At 41.9% G+C, this 15,431-nt stretch overlaps 1 protein-coding gene across 1 annotated transcript; it reads right to left on the bottom strand.

Moving 5' to 3' along the window:
- Positions 1–11,059: 11,059 nt before the first annotated feature.
- Positions 11,060–13,048, bottom strand: CGGBP1 (CGG triplet repeat binding protein 1). The gene has a single exon (XM_057407391.1). The coding sequence runs from the start codon at positions 12,978–12,980 to the stop codon at positions 12,477–12,479; it is 504 nt and encodes a 167-aa protein (XP_057263374.1). The 5' UTR covers positions 12,981–13,048; the 3' UTR covers positions 11,060–12,476.
- Positions 13,049–15,431: the final 2,383 nt, after the last annotated feature.

The following is a 15,431-nucleotide window of genomic DNA, read 5'->3' as shown; positions in this document are numbered from 1 at the left end:
TAGCTAAAAATTAAGCCTTCTTATCTTTGAATTGTAAATGCTGTCACACACCTGATCATCTAAAAACTGGGAACAGCTCCAGTGAACTCGGACTATTCAGTGGAATGTCTGAGATGTTTGTTTCTCTCTACTTTGTTTTGCACTTGTCCCCTTTCCTGTATGAAGACAGGCTGAGAAAGTTGGGGCTGTTCAGGCTGGAGAAGAGAAGGCTGCGTGGAGACCTCATAGCAGCTTCCAGTATCTGAAGGGGGCCTGTAGGGATGCTGGGGAGGGACTCTTCATTAGGGACTGTAGTGATAGGACAAGGGGTGATGGGTTAAAACTTAAACAGGGGAAGTTTAGATTGGATATAAGGAGGAAATTCTTTCCTGTGAGGGTGGTGAGGCACTGCAATGGGTTGCCCAGGGAGGTTGTGAATGCTCCATCCCTGGCAGTGTCCAAGGCCAGGTTGGACGAGGCCTTGGGTGAGATGGTTTAGTGTGAGGTGTCCCTACCCATGCCAGGGAGGTTGGAACTGGATGATCTTAAGGTCCTTTCCAACCCTGACTATTCTATGATTCTAAAAAGCAAAGGCAAGAGAGATAGGATAGAATACAAGTCGTATGCATCATTCCCTCAGACAGTTTATGGCTGAGGTGTAAAACTCCACTTATTCATGAAAAATGAATGTCTGTTAGTTTAGAATCCTACATTTGGGTCTGTCAGTGAGCACATCAAACCACTAATAACGATTTAATCCAGGCCCTATGTTCTGGGAAGTTTGTGGTTAGGGCCATAGCACAAAAACTACACCAGGAAGCACACTGATTTTGGGCGTGAGTGGTCACATTTAGCACTGAGATCTTCATGACTTTGCTACATTTAGCACCCAAAAGGGAAAGGGGCTGTGAGGAGAACTCATGGAAAAATAGGCTCCTCTCTTGGCTTTAGGTAAGGTGCATTTACAAAGGGAAGTGCTTCAGAAGGCATGCTAAGGCAATACCTGGTTAGGTCTTTTGCAGACTTCTCCCAGCTTCAAGGAAGGCTTTCCAAGGAATGAAGTAAAATCTTGTTTTAGTTATTTTACATATTTATACCACAATTTGGGTTTTTCATGGAAAGTCATTTTGTTATTGGAATTTTGGTCCTATTCACCTCATTTTTCCCATGTGATCCTAAAGATACAGTAATGTACTTTGTCCCTTTATTTGGTGTACAATGAAGAATTGTGTGTTTCTTGTCCTTTCTCTTTGGTTTTGTTTGGTTCTTTTGCTGGCAATGGTAGTATTTGTAAAGCTGACCTGCTTGCTGAGGTCCCTGATGAGGACTTGCATCAGTTTTTAAGCATTCCTTGATGAAAGCTGTGTAGGGGCAGAAAACTGGCCTTTATTTTGACAACTCAGACTTGAAGATGGAACATTTCTGTTTAGCTGAATGTTAGCATGTGCAAGACATACTATCCCACCAGAAGGTCTAACCTCCCAGTGTTACTTGAGCCAAGAACTGTGCCCCCGTCCTCTGTTAGCGGGCATGGGTGCATGTACTAAGTTGCTAGCTGCGGGTGCTTGGAGCGAAGGGAGGTTTGCTGGGGTTGATTTGTGTTGGGATGAAATGCTTCCTTTATTTGTGTATGCTGTCCAGTGACACTGGATGGAAACAACTTGTCCTTTGGTGTTACAAAGGAGGCAGGGTCTAACTGGACTAAAATTACTGGGCTTATGGGGCAGAAGGCCCTTTTGCTTCTAAGTTTCGGCAACAAGCTTACTTCTCCTTCCATAATTTAGCCAAGATTTGCTGGTTATTGACCTTGTGTAAGAAATCTGAGTGGTCAGGTTTGTACCTGTTAGGAGTAAGGAAAACCTTGGGTAGATTTGCAACGTACAAAGCTGAAAGCCGGTTTCAATTTTCAGCTTATTTCTAACCAAAATAAAACCCAAACAAGCCTGGAAAACTTACGCCTAAAACGTAAATGGTTTTAAAATGGTATTTACATGATGGTTCTGTAGGGACTGGCTTGCAAAACTCTGTAAAGCTCATCTAAAGATGATTCTGATATCTGCAGTTCTATAGGTGTGTAGGAGGAAATTGTAGGGTTCTCAGAGGACCCCAAGTAGTTTTGATGTAGGTCAAAGAATAAAATCTAGCACAATAAATTCTGTGTGAACAAGATTTATGCGATAAGCAGCATAACAGAGATTAAATTCTCTTCTAAAGCCAGTATCTAGGAGCCTGTCAGATGGGTATGCAGGGTTTGTTCCTGTATTAATGAACTATATTGGATGATGCAAAGAGGTGATTGTGAAAGGGACTAATAACACAGGCAAACTTGATGAACAGAAATGGTACCTTACTCTCTGAAGAACATACATCTGTTTAGGGCATGAGGGAGGTTATCAGCTCTAGAAATGCCTCTTCAAGAAGAGTGTTAGTTTATTCATTTGCAATTCAGGTGTAAAGCAGTTCAGTAGCTTTCTCAGGCTCAGATCACACCCTCATTAAGAAACAGCTGCATCTAACTGATGTGGTAATCCTTGTCTCCTAAGCTAAAGGTTTCCGTTCCGGGGTAGATGCTCTGAATGCTGGTTTAACCTTGCTTGTTAATAATGTGCATAAAACCAATGAGCATTGAAAGATGCTATAGATTTGCAGTTAGTCAGGTATGTCAACTAAACTTCACACAATCAATTCATTTGTGTATTTTTTAGCAGTTTCTTATGAAAAAAATGCTATTTTGATCAATTTATCACTTGATGTACCTGAAACGTATCAACAGCAGCTATGCTTTCCGTATGACTGTCCTCATTTCAATGCTAACACTTGTGTCTCCTGTATGATCCTAGTAGGGAAGAATCTGAAACAAAACAATCTCATTAAGCAAAGTGAGGTAAAAATAATACTAGGAGTATACTGGATGCAGTGTACTCCTCATGACAGTTCGAATGAGGAGAACCTCTCTATTTAAAACCGTGGTGCTTGAAAGTTGAAAGTAAGATCAAAACCACACGGAGTTAAGCTAAGTAATTGAAGGTACACTTATGTGATAAGGGTAATGTGACTGCAAGCTGCATTTAGTTCAGAGCCAGTAGGATTCTCAGATCTCAACCAGGGGCTTGAATGCTTCCAAACCCTTTGAAGGCAAAGCCTTTGGCCACAAAGCGAGATGTGTTTGGTCTCCAAGTGCTAGAGTTCTGGTCCAGATGGTTACTTAATGTTTCTCAATAACTATCATTATTATCCTCCTCAATCAAATTAAGAGTCTCTGATATAGTAATTAAATAAGACAGATTATCTCCAAGATACACTAAACACTGCTTTGGTTTCTGTCCTCCCCCTGCGATGGTTAATAGCTGCAGACAAGTTAAATTATAAAACCACATCTTACCATAAACTTGATAGTTCCTCTGAGCCAGCATTACTAGAAGGATGTACAGTAATATCCTGTTTATTAACATGACTGGAGGAGCATTCATTCTCTGAGCATGGTAGAGTCCTTGTGGGTTTAAAAAGTGCAGTTCAGATGGACTCTTGCATCCTGTTAGGTTTACCTGGGGTGTATGGCTGAGCTGATTCCCTTTTCTGGTTCTTCTGCCAGGACAGTGAAGAAAAGGGGCAGGGAAGCAATGCATGCCCCAGAAATATGATGGGTTACACTGCTGTCTTTTTGTGTGGTTGAACTATGAACTGCTTGATCACTTGATGTCACCTCAGAACTCCTCTTCCATTCGAGGTAAAACACCTTTCCCACTTCTCTGGCTGCAGGGTTTGGGTCTTGCTTGTTTGTTTAGGGCTTCCGTTTTAGGTTGCTATTGAGATTTTGGTTTTAAAAGCAGCAGTGTAGCAGAGAGAAGGGATGAGCAACAGTATTTTGAACCTGTTCAGTCCTTGTGTATTACTGTCATTCAACATCAACAAATTGGGAAGCTGAACAAATTCACTATTCATAAGGTGGCCTGAAGGGTCTTAATTTGCATTAGGTTAATTTACAGTAATCTGCACTATAGGAGGTGATTGCTTCCACTATTTAGTCTTAGCATCCTCATCACATAAGGCTGAGTGATTTGAGTTTGGGTTTTGTAGGTTCTTTTTTAGCACATCCACAATGCATTCTCCCCTAAATATTTCTAAAACATTGAACCATTTAGCTTGAAACAAGGAGGCACAAAATATAATCGGTTCTAAGTAATCTTAAGTTTGACGGCTTTGTAATGGAAAATAACTGCGGTGCCTGAAGATAAACCGTTGTAGTTGACATAGTTTTAGGTCCTTAGGACCTTAGCACAAAAAGTGTAAGAAAACCAGGATAGAAAAACAGGACCTGAGGATGGGGAGTATCTGGGACTAGCACATGTCCAGGATGGGAGCAGTTAAACTGACAAGCAGGACAGGATGATTGCTGTTTGTTAATGTTAATTAAGCCGGTGCTTCCAAGGCTGCCAGAAGTGATGAAGATTGTTGGAAGAAGTAAACGACCCTCAGAGACCACCACATTTGTGTGCCCATGTGGGAAACTGCCTGGAAAATGATGTAATTCATATGTAGCCTCATGCCTACGTATGTATGCCCAGTGACTAGAGGACGGCTTGTGTCCGGTGATACATGTTAGGAGGAGCTATCCCCCGTGTCTCCTGGTGCAGCAATAAAGAATACCTGCTTGTCCAGTCTGTTCCTGGAGTTTTCTCTGAATCAAGCTGAACCTTCCAAAACCATTCTCCCAATGCAGAGTTCCTTCCTAAAGTTAAAACTAAGGTTGAACGGGAGCTTTGTCTCTAGCAATTATCGCTTATGCTTACAAAGCAAATAGAACAACCCCAAACAGGAGCCAGGGAAGAAATTAATGCAGTTATGAAATCCTATGTTAAAATGGGATGGTTTAGACTTGACATGAGGAAGCATTTCCTTGCCAAGAGGGTGGTCAAACACTGTGTCAGCCTTCTTAGTGAAGCAGCCAATGCTCAAGCCTGTCGGTGTTTAAGAGGCATTTGGAGAATGCTCTTAATAACATGCTTTAACATGTGGTCAGGCAGTTAGACTAGATGACCATTGTAGGTGTGTTCCAATTGAACTATTCTATTCTAAACACTTCATGCCTTTTAAACAAAATATATGCATATTATGGTCTAACAAAAATCTAAACGATCAGGATAATTTCCAAGTCATGTTTTTGAGAATATAATAGAACAGCTTTCCAAAATTCCATGGTTGGAAGGGTCTGGCAAAGTAAGTGATGATCATGAGAATCTTACTGACGTTCATGAGAAACTGGAATAGCCTTAGAAAGCCTTACAAAATATGTATGGAAGTGAACTCCTAGAGTTAACTCCACACACAGCATGCTTCCATTTGGGACAAAATACTAGTACCAGAGTGCATTTCTGTATAGTGAAGACATCTAGTGGCTGAAGCCATAGCAAGCTTAGTAAAGCTGCTTATTAAAGGATGTGGTTCCTGGCAGTTTAAATCCTGCCTGTGCAGATGCTGTTATCTGAAGTTTATGCTTGAAATGTAACATTAGTAGTTGGTGCTTGATCTCTGTATTCTCACGAGAAGAACTGGTTTAGGCTGTGTCCTTTGCTACTGTCTGAAGCTTTCTAGTAAGATCAGGTGTTGTCTGTTCTCTGTGGTGTTTTGCGATCGGCTTTCTAGGTGGACAAGTCCTCGTTGGTGACTATGTGGAAGCATTCTGAACTGTAAGAAAGACAGGTACTATCCTACATCAGCCTTTTGGAAGAGGTGCGGTGCATCAGTGACAAGGACCGCATACTCCCTTGCACTGCATCCTGTGTGTGGCTTGTGAGGAATCTTTACTTTGTACTTTTAATAGTAAATGTCTTGGATAGGCATCTGTATTTTGGAGCCCCTTTCTTAAAAAGGCTTGGGCAAATGTGGCTTCTATCACTATGGACGCTTCATTACTTCCTTCACCTCCTTTCTGCTTGCTGTCACAAGGGGTGTCAGCTTATTCAATGCAAAGTTGGTTAAGAATCTATCTACTCAGGGTTTTGCTGTATGTAAGACACTTGATTACGTGTAAACACGGGTATCATAGTCATTGGATTTGTCTTAAGGTAATGACAAGCTTCAGAAACAAGGGGAGGGATGAAGTGATTTAAAGCTAATTACAAAGGAATTAAAGTAAGGAGGTCTCATCTACTGCGGTAAAGTCTGATACTGAATTTGTCAGCTATTCTGTACACTGAAGAACAGACTAAAAAAGCACTTGAGGCAAACCAATATACATCCTTCCCCTACACACCAAGAACCCCTAGAGCTCCTGCAGAACTGCTGAATTATACCCTGTCCACTCCATTGCTGTAAGCTGCTGTTGGTAAGGAGAAAAGGTAAGATTTCCTTATTTTCCTCAAGGATACAACAGTTCTCACTGAACAAAAGCATCAGATAGGAGGGAAGAGTAGTAGTATCCACTGAAGACAGTAGAAACTTCCTAATGAATGTGTATTCTTATTTTAGTGTGGTTGTGGACCGCATATGAGAGTACTGGTTATTTCACTGCTCTTAAGTCAGCCTCTGCTTTTACTTCCTGTGCACTGCTAGACAGCAGAAGACACAAAGAGAGCTAAGTACTTAGATTAATGGCTTTTAAATTTGGACGGAGATAGTTATTCAGCAATTGCATATAGTTTTTATTCTATCCTTTTCTACTTTGCAGAACAGTATTAAGTATACCTAATAGGTAACATGTAGCTTCAGGACAGCACTGGTCTTGAGGCTGCCCAATGCCAAGGCTAAGTTGCAGTAGCTCTCTGTATCCTGTCCCCAGCCTGCACCTTGTATGTTACTTGAGCTGTCCTATCTGCTTTCAAGTATGAAAGAAGTGGCCTCTACCATCAGAAGACCCACATATTCCAAACCCTTTGTAGGAAAAGTGGAGGGATGGAGAGAGAAAAAAAATAAACTAAACACCACAAACAAATCCAAACCCCTTATCAGACTTAAGCAGAACTGCAGATTCTCTGTCCTCCAGCCCCTGTTGTCCATTCTATGTAACTGACAAACATCAAACCTAATTATCACTATAAACGTGGCCTAAAAGCAGTTATGTATACTTCATCCTGCTGCATCTTGGATATGGGTTAAACTGCATCGTTCAGTTAGGAAAGTAAAATGTCATTGCAAGAATTTAGCATGGCCTGATTGCTAGACTTCAAATATGTACTTCACCCAGTTCTTCCACACAAATCCTTTCTGATGCATTGATTCTGCAAGCACACATATGCTGTTTCAGAGGTATTGTCCACACCAGAAAACTTTACAAAAGGATATGTTTATTTCTAAGCTGCTTTTCCATTTAAGGGCAACAAAAAGCAAACTGATCTTAACGTGCTGTGACCAAAAATGACTGAAAATGAGAAAGTAATGACTAGTAAGTTCATGAGTCAGGAGGTTAGACTAGTTTACCACTGATCCATCATGAGATGTCAAGCGAGGTAAGAATTCAGGAAAAGGAAAGTGTAAGCAATCAAATCTACACTTGATAATTTCCACGGACTGATGCTATTTGCTCACTTTTCATTGTGTCCCTAAGGAAGAAAGAGATCCAATTGCGACTCTTTTGGAAAGAACTTATTCTTCCACATTGCAGATGCTCTTCCTGAAAAGACTTGTAGTATTAGGCAGCTGCGAGATCCTATACCTACCAGTTTTTTCCTGCAACATTAAAACACGTAGCAAGTGAACTTGGTGTTCACTTGCCACAGAAGGCATAATCAGGGAATTTCTGTCACCATAAAGGAAGCCACATACTCGACAGGAAACAGGGGTTCTGGTTAACCAGCCCTGTATAACCGGACTTCGATGTCATTGTACAGACACACCAATGAACTGCTTCAACCTATAGTTTGACATTACCTTTGGTTACAACAACAGCATGTAGATTATTTTCTCCTGTCACCATCCACTTCTGCAATCTTACATTATCATTATAGGTTCTTTATCTGCTTTCTTGGCAAAAGAAGAGGTCATGCATGAATTCTATGAAAAAGCAATTCCTTTATTGTTTTTTAAGAACCATTTTTCCATTCCCAAGTGAAAACTTTACAAAGTAAAGTATTTATCTTCCAATAATATTTTAATATAAAAACTTAAAATCACTTACTCTGGTTTTACTGTTCTAATAGGCAGACTTGTGGCACTGCAGGATCCAGGCGTTTTCAGCCTCATTCTAGTATCTACTCGCAAGTTTCAATAAAACCATTTCTGTGGCCACTTTCCATCTGTGAAACATCCCTACTACCAAACCAAAAATAAAGCATTTTCACTAGCCCAAACGAGCCTAAACTTTTAACAGCGTTATTTCAATGAGAAGCTTTGTTAAAAACCAAACAAAAAAAAAAGAGAGATTTATTTAGCAAGTCAGACACAATCTGAAAAATGTACAAAGACAACAAGCACTCAAATTACACAAAAAGATTTAGTGGGGAGTACAATGTGAACACAACAGTGATTCCTGCCTCTCTTTATATGCAAATATAAATAGAGATTATCCTTGCCAAACTTCCAGCTCTCCCCCCCCCCCCCGTCCCCACTCCTAAAAACCAGCTCATTATGCTGAAAAACGTTGCAGGGAACATTTTGCTGTTCAGCTCAACAGAACTGCTAAAAAGGGGCTCTGGCTAAAAATAGTCCTATCATGAGAATATCTCATACTTTGCAGAACCAAGTTTCTCTCTCAACTGAAAAACAGCTTTCCCTTTCATTATGTCAAATGTTTCACCTCCTCTAGGGACCTGCCAAATTACAGGCTTCAGAATGCTTAAAATCATTAGAACTTGCTCATGTTTCTTCAAGAACATGCAAGCTGAAACTAACTACATGGTACATACGTGTAAGTAGTCACAAAACAGAGAATGTGCCTGTTTGTATTTTATTCTTTGATGTTTCAAGAAAAGCACTTTGGAGTAATTTTAGCTGTCAGTTGGCTAAACTAATATAAGTGCGTGGTCAGAGAAGAAAACATTTCTTCTCTTCCTTTTATATTACATTTACAGCTTCATATATATTAATAAAACCACCTGGCAAAAGTATCCCTTATAGCTTGCCCTACATAAGCACGTAAAATGAAAAGCAGACGTCGCTACCATTCTCCTTTTACTTCTGAGAGTACGCTTTACAGGAAATACATGGTTCTTGCAGGAAAAAAAAAACACCCAAAAAACCTCCAGTCCATGGAGACTGTTTAACAACCGCAGCCTCTGTCCTAGGATTTTGCTATTAGGATTAGATACACCAGAAAGCTTCCGCTGTAAATCTTCCCTAAGATCAGTAGTAATTAAACCAAGGATATGCTTCATCCAGCTATAGCCACACTGGCTCTAAACTTAAGCATCTGTAGGACTCTATTCCAAGACTGAGTGGAGCTATTTTTACTTCTAAAGGAAATGAGTGTATCTGTCTTGTTGATGATCTGGGTTATGTCCACGAATATAAGCTTGCTCCTTATTCTTTTCAGATTACCTGGAAGTGTTTTATTTTTCATTGGTTTACTCCATTCTGAATCTGTTGCAATGGACAACAATCTTGATTTTCCAAAAGCTTGGAAAATGCTGTGACTTAAACAAATAAAACAGGATTAAGACGCCAGCATCCTACAAACTGCTGTGCACTGGAATTAAATCAGTTCCATTCAAAATCCTCATGACCAATTTTTGCTTCCAAATTGCTATCAGTTGGTAGCCTATGGCTACATTGGTGAGGCTCCTCACCAGGCTCCTACCCTCTGCAGTAATCCTGCATTAAATAAGTGGTACTAGAATAATGGCTGACAATATTTACACAGCTGTATTATTTCTCTAAGTTGAGGCTCTGTACACAGACTGCTACAAGCAGAATCAAATGCTGAGAAACCAAGTGCTCTAATATTGCTTTGCCTTAATGAAAACGGCTGGGCTTCTTTTTTTACCAAAAGCTGCTGATGCTGCTAACTTCTGGTTTTACGTAAGCGAAAGGAACTCGGTTTTGGTTTTCTTTCAGTTGTGTAAGAGCTTATTTAATGTTACCATTAAGCTTTCCAAAACGTCTCTCAGTTTGCCAGTCCGAGGGAAAAATATACAGCATTGAATCCAATATAAAATGGTTATGGGGTGCAGCCTCTGAAATCCCAAGTTAGCAAGAACTGAGCTAACTAGTCCCAGTTTATACCTTGTAATCATACTATCTTCTCGAAACGCCTTTTTTATTTGTAATGGAAGCCTCTTTTCTCAATACTTCGTTGTTTTCTGTTTGCTTCAATTCTAAGATAGCATTCATAAGGTAAGAAAAAAAATAAAGCAAGGCTGTTGTTTCACTGTAATGAAACAGCAGCTGTAAAAGAACACTTCCAATTATTGTCAGGGCAGAAAAAGCTATTGGCAGTGTACCCTTAACTTGGCTTAAGAAGATCTATAAAACAGTTGTAGCTCAAGGCAGTTCATGATGTTAAGCTAAACCCAAGCCTGTGCAGGAGCAAATAGTATTTTGCAAGGCATATTTTGGTATCTAGGTTTAGAGTGGAAAAAAATGATTACCGTTATTTCTGTCTGTAGTTCCGAAACAGCAACCGCTATAAGTGATAGGACTGTTATACCTACATGGAGTCCTGCTATCATCAACAGGGACCAAAGGTGTGGCAGTGTACTTAGCACCCATGCACCAGAATATGTGGGTAAGCAGCCTCCTGCCTTTTAGTTTTGTCCATCTATTCAAACAGGTCTAATAGCAGAAGGCTACAGGACATGATTATAATGTGACACAAGTGCATTTCTGTAGAAGATAATTGCACAAAAACTAGTTGGTACTTAGTATGTAAGTGTCTCTCAATCCAGCGGAAGAGACTGCTCTAGAAATAGCTAGAGGAATAGCTAGAGAAACAAAATAAGCAGCTTATTTTGTCTCTTTTTAGCAATTACTTAGTATTGCTGTAAATATCTGGAATAAAGTAAATGCTGAGAAACAAATCCTGTGAAACTCTGCTGGGGAAAGGAAGCTGAAAAGAACAACTGGCTCTACCTGAGGGAGTTACGGCATAGTCACACCACTGTATCCACTGAGGAGTTCTGCGTTACTAGATGCCTGGTGCCTCCCCGAAACCTGGAGAACCTCAAGAAAAACTAAAGCAGACAGAAGGTGCTCTAACTCCAGCACTTTGCACAAAGCTCCCTCATTCCATTCAAAAACTTTATAGAGCGCTTACACTGAGTGGATTATTTGGCATAATAATTTGGAATAGCTCCGTAATAGTTTACTAGATTTCAGAGAGGGTAACATATTGAAATTCTTCAATTGCCCATTTTACTTTTTCCTAGTCCTTGCTAGCCTTTGTTGCCCTTTATAGATATGGCCTTGGCACAGAGTAAGAAACACAGCCCAGGCCTGTAATTCCAGTAGAGCTGCAAAGCATACATTCTTTTCTGTTTGCCTTTACAGGTACTGAATAGCCTTTCCAGTAACCATTTTGAAAACTATCTTAATTGCTTTACCTCCTTTGCCTAAAAGGCTGAAAACAAGGCCAGAGATGGAGAAGACCTTCAGGGAAAGCTGAAGGAGCCTCTTCTCATATGCACTGTAAAAAAAGCTTTCTCAACTCCACTGTTTAGTGCCTCCACCATCTCCAATTTAGATCTAGTCTCCTCTGTCCTGCTAGTAAGAAAAAGGCATTAATCCTGTCTACTAAGATTTTCACCCAGTGTAAATTTCACTTGCCAGCAACTGCACTGCAAGCCACACTCAGTTACTGGGTTGTCAATTTGACTTTCAACGACTGGCACTGAAATTGAAGGGGACATGTTAAACAGAGACAATGAAACTGTGATTTTAGAAAAGGGGGACTGGTAAACATGCAGAACTCCAAAATTCATGAGAACAGTGGAGGTCAGCGGTCAGTACAAGAGACCAGCTATTGGAGCCAGATAATGAATACATCCACAATTGCACCAGGTAGGATAGAAGAGTATTCTAGAAGAAAAATGTTTCCCATTTTAGAACATAAACCGAACTTGAATAGGAATTTGCAATAATCCTCCTCCAACACAGCAGTTGTTTTAACTAACCATTCTACAGCTTCTTGCATTTCAGATGTGCAGCACTTCCTCTCGATCATTCATGGACAGGATACTGGAAAAAGCAATCCACTGACATGATTAACAATCTCCATCTTGTCATATTCCTTGTATATTTAGATGCACGGTTTAGGTTCCTGAGGTCCTCCATCCAAGTGCTTTTTTCTTAGCGTCAGGTACAGCTGGACTGAACGTGGATAAGGTGTCTGCCAGGTTATGCTCCCTACATTCAGGGTGAGTTCTACACCAATGTAGCTCTGAAGTCTACAGCAGGGTTAGCAACAGTCTGTGGCATACCACCAAGTTCACAAATAGATTGTCATTCCTACATTAATACAAAATAGCTTGTAAAACCAATATGTAACACTGTTTATATGCATGAATATAAAAATAAAGCACACCATCAATATGTAAAACTTCACAACAATGATGAAAACAGTTTCCTTCTCAACGGTCTTCAGTATTGATGAGCTGGTTCTCATTGTCATACCCATCAGGCAGGTATGCTTTCCTTAGTTGGTCTGACTTAGGTATCGAACTGCCATTCTTGACATAGCGGGACAGGAAGGCTCGCACAGATGGATGGTCAGCCTTCTCAAGTGGAATATTAGCTTCCAGGCACATTTTCACAAAGTCCTGGATGACGCTGGTTTTCTCTGTCTGGGCAGTGCTGTTGCACTGAAGGGAGGCAGTCAGAGTCCTTTGCTTCTTCCTGACATTCTGTTCTTCAAACTCTGCCTTCCTCTTTGTGTGCGTTTTAGACTTGAGGTGGTCATTGATGGCAGACTTGCGAACGTGATTCAGAACCACATTGCAGGAAGTACAGAAGAGCTTTCCTCCATCTTCGTGCAGCTCGCTGCCAAACTCAGTTACGCGATCCTGAGGAGTTACATACAAAGCAGTCTTCGAGCGGTTACGTGACGGAGCAGACTTGACTCCAAACCGTTCCATTGTGCCTTCAATGCACTCTACCTGAAAGCTGGGAAAGAATATTGCTGTTAAAATGTGCTAATGATTTCAACCGAATAGTTCTGGATGCAGTCTATTCAATACTTATTGCCAGCTACAATATAATTACATGTAAGATACATATATGAAACGACTATTGAAATGTTCTTCGTCTTGAAGTCCAAAGAATATACGAGACTGAGCTTCCTCATGGGTCAGTTTCTGTGACTACAAAGCTCAGCAGGACTCTCAAAACTTCATCTGTTTATCACTGAAAGTCAAATAGAAAGGCTTTTTTCTTGCAGACTGTTTTTATCCCTTACTTTTTATGGTAAAGGGTACTTTCTTGGTATCTTCAATATATTTGACAGTTTCTTATGTTGAGTGAGTATTTTGCTGTTTACTTCCTGAAAATGTGTAGCAAAAACTTAGTTGTTGAAATATCTGGCAAGAAGGCCATTACTGTCTCAAAAGCCAGTAAAAAAAAAAGAACCCAACCCAAAACCCCAAACTTGATCTTTTTCAGTACTCATTTGGGAACACCCCTCACTTCTGCACCAGCTCATACCACCGCTAGTGGACTGAACCTGAACTCCAAGTCAAAAGCAAATCATTTTGTCACAGCAACTAGAGACTGCTGAAAGAGCCTGACGTGAATAGAAAATGGCAAATTATTTTTCAGTGCAAAATAAGAACCTATATTTTCAAAGATGACAACTTCTCTGAGGAAGGTAACTGATAACTAAGAGAGCTGGACACTTTTTAACATCACTCTAAATTACACTGTTACCAAAGCAGGCAGTAACTTAGCCAAGTGTACTAAAATCAAACAGGACTTACATCTGTCTTTGCTGGGGGGAAATAGAGTAGTTGGTGTAAATCTCAGCCAAGACAATTTAAGTCATTTTCAAAGTAAAGCTGAAATCAAGAAACAGCCACGTTCAGGTCTGAAGTTTCCTGAGCTGGTCATTACATTAACTACCCACTTCCTTAACTACCCTGCATTGGTCATTACATTAACTACCCCACTTCCTTAACAGAAAAAAGGGAAACAGGCATTTCTTAAAAAGATCTATTCTGGGAAATATTTTGAGGAAATATAATAGGTTGTCTGACTTTAAATAGGCCAGAACTTCCAAACTAACTCTAAGTTGAGCCTGTCCACCTCTAAATCAAATTTTCCTGTCCAGAATGCCTTTGGCTTGCCCTGGAAATAAAGGCCCAGAAAACTCAGTCTTCAAAATTGTCTTTTTTTTTTTTTCTCCTTCAACCATTGCTAAACTAAAAGATAGCAATAAAAAGGAGTCTAAGATTTTGCTATTAGCTACTTTCTTAGCCTATATTTCGTACTAGCAGCTACTTTCCAGAACTGCAAGTTTTGACTGTTACTTCACAATGCTACAAACTAAGACAACTGATCTTTCTTTCAGCATAAACGGAACTTTGTTCTTTTTGTTGCTTTATACAATCTATCCCCACGAGTTTCATTGCTTCCTGCAATCAAGCAGAAAACAGCCCTTAACCTCACATACACTTGTTGCTTGAGGCCTCTGAAACGTCAAAACGAATCCCCCCTCTAAGCTAGGTGGTTGGCTTAATGCTGCATCGAAATCCGTAAGGATCCTGCGAGCGGCACAACCGGCAAAACAAAGGATTTTGGGGGGGGTGGTTTTCGCCTCGAGTTTTGGCGTGGATCCTTTGATGCCTACTAATGCCTGAACTGCTCCTGGCTTCCCAAGCGCAGGGCAGGCGTGCAAGCACACCAGGGCAGACACCCGACCTGCCCTCTGTAACGGACGGTAACACCGAAGCAGTGGGAGCCCGAGGATGCGGATGAGCGCGCCCTGGGTAAAAAGCCTCACCGGAGACGGAGCCGCGGCGGGCCCAAAGGGATTGTCTTAGGCGAGGAGGAAAACAGCTCCGGACTCCCAACCGCTTAACCGCGTTTCGCTGTTTCCCTGCCGCGGAAGCACCCTGGGACGGACAGAACTCGGTGTATTCCCCAGGGAATGCTGGGGTTTGGCCACCGGAGACACGGTGCCGTTTAACCCGGGAGGGCCTCGGAGGAGCAGCGGAGTCCGAGCTCCGCCAACCGCCTCATTCCCTCCTATGTCCCAAGGGGGCTGCGGGCCCGGCCCGGCGGCGGCAGCGCCGCATCCCAGGCCTCGTCCTCCCCATCCCCGGCGGCCGCAGACAGGTGCGGCCCCGCTCCACCCGCACGGCCGATGTTTCCATGGCACAGCCGGGAGCCGTCTCCGCAGGCGCCGGCGGCCGCCGCCCGGGCCCGGACCCCACAGGCGGCGGAGAGCGGCCCCGGGTGGCCCCCGCCCGCCCCCTGCCGGGCGCCGTTACCCGCTCGGCCTCCGCACGCCCCGCCGCCGCCGCCGCTCCTCCGCTGGGCCCCGCTCCGAGGCCCGGACGCGCCCCTCCGCCGAGCCGCCGGACCGACCCACC

This window comes from Pezoporus wallicus, unplaced genomic scaffold (genome assembly GCF_028554395.1).
Source record: "Pezoporus wallicus isolate ANWC-B61680 ecotype Strahan unplaced genomic scaffold, APGP_CSIRO_Pwel_v1 contig_13817, whole genome shotgun sequence".
NCBI classification, from domain to species: domain Eukaryota; kingdom Metazoa; phylum Chordata; class Aves; order Psittaciformes; family Psittacidae; genus Pezoporus; species Pezoporus wallicus.
Note: the sequence above shows the minus strand (reverse complement) of the source record. Positions and strands in the feature narration are given on the sequence as shown.

Excerpts from the sequence above, each read along its gene's own strand:
- CGGBP1 (XM_057407391.1), bottom strand. The coding sequence starts at position 12,980 with ATGGAACGGTTTGGAGTCAAGTCTGCTCCGTCACGTAACCGCTCGAAG.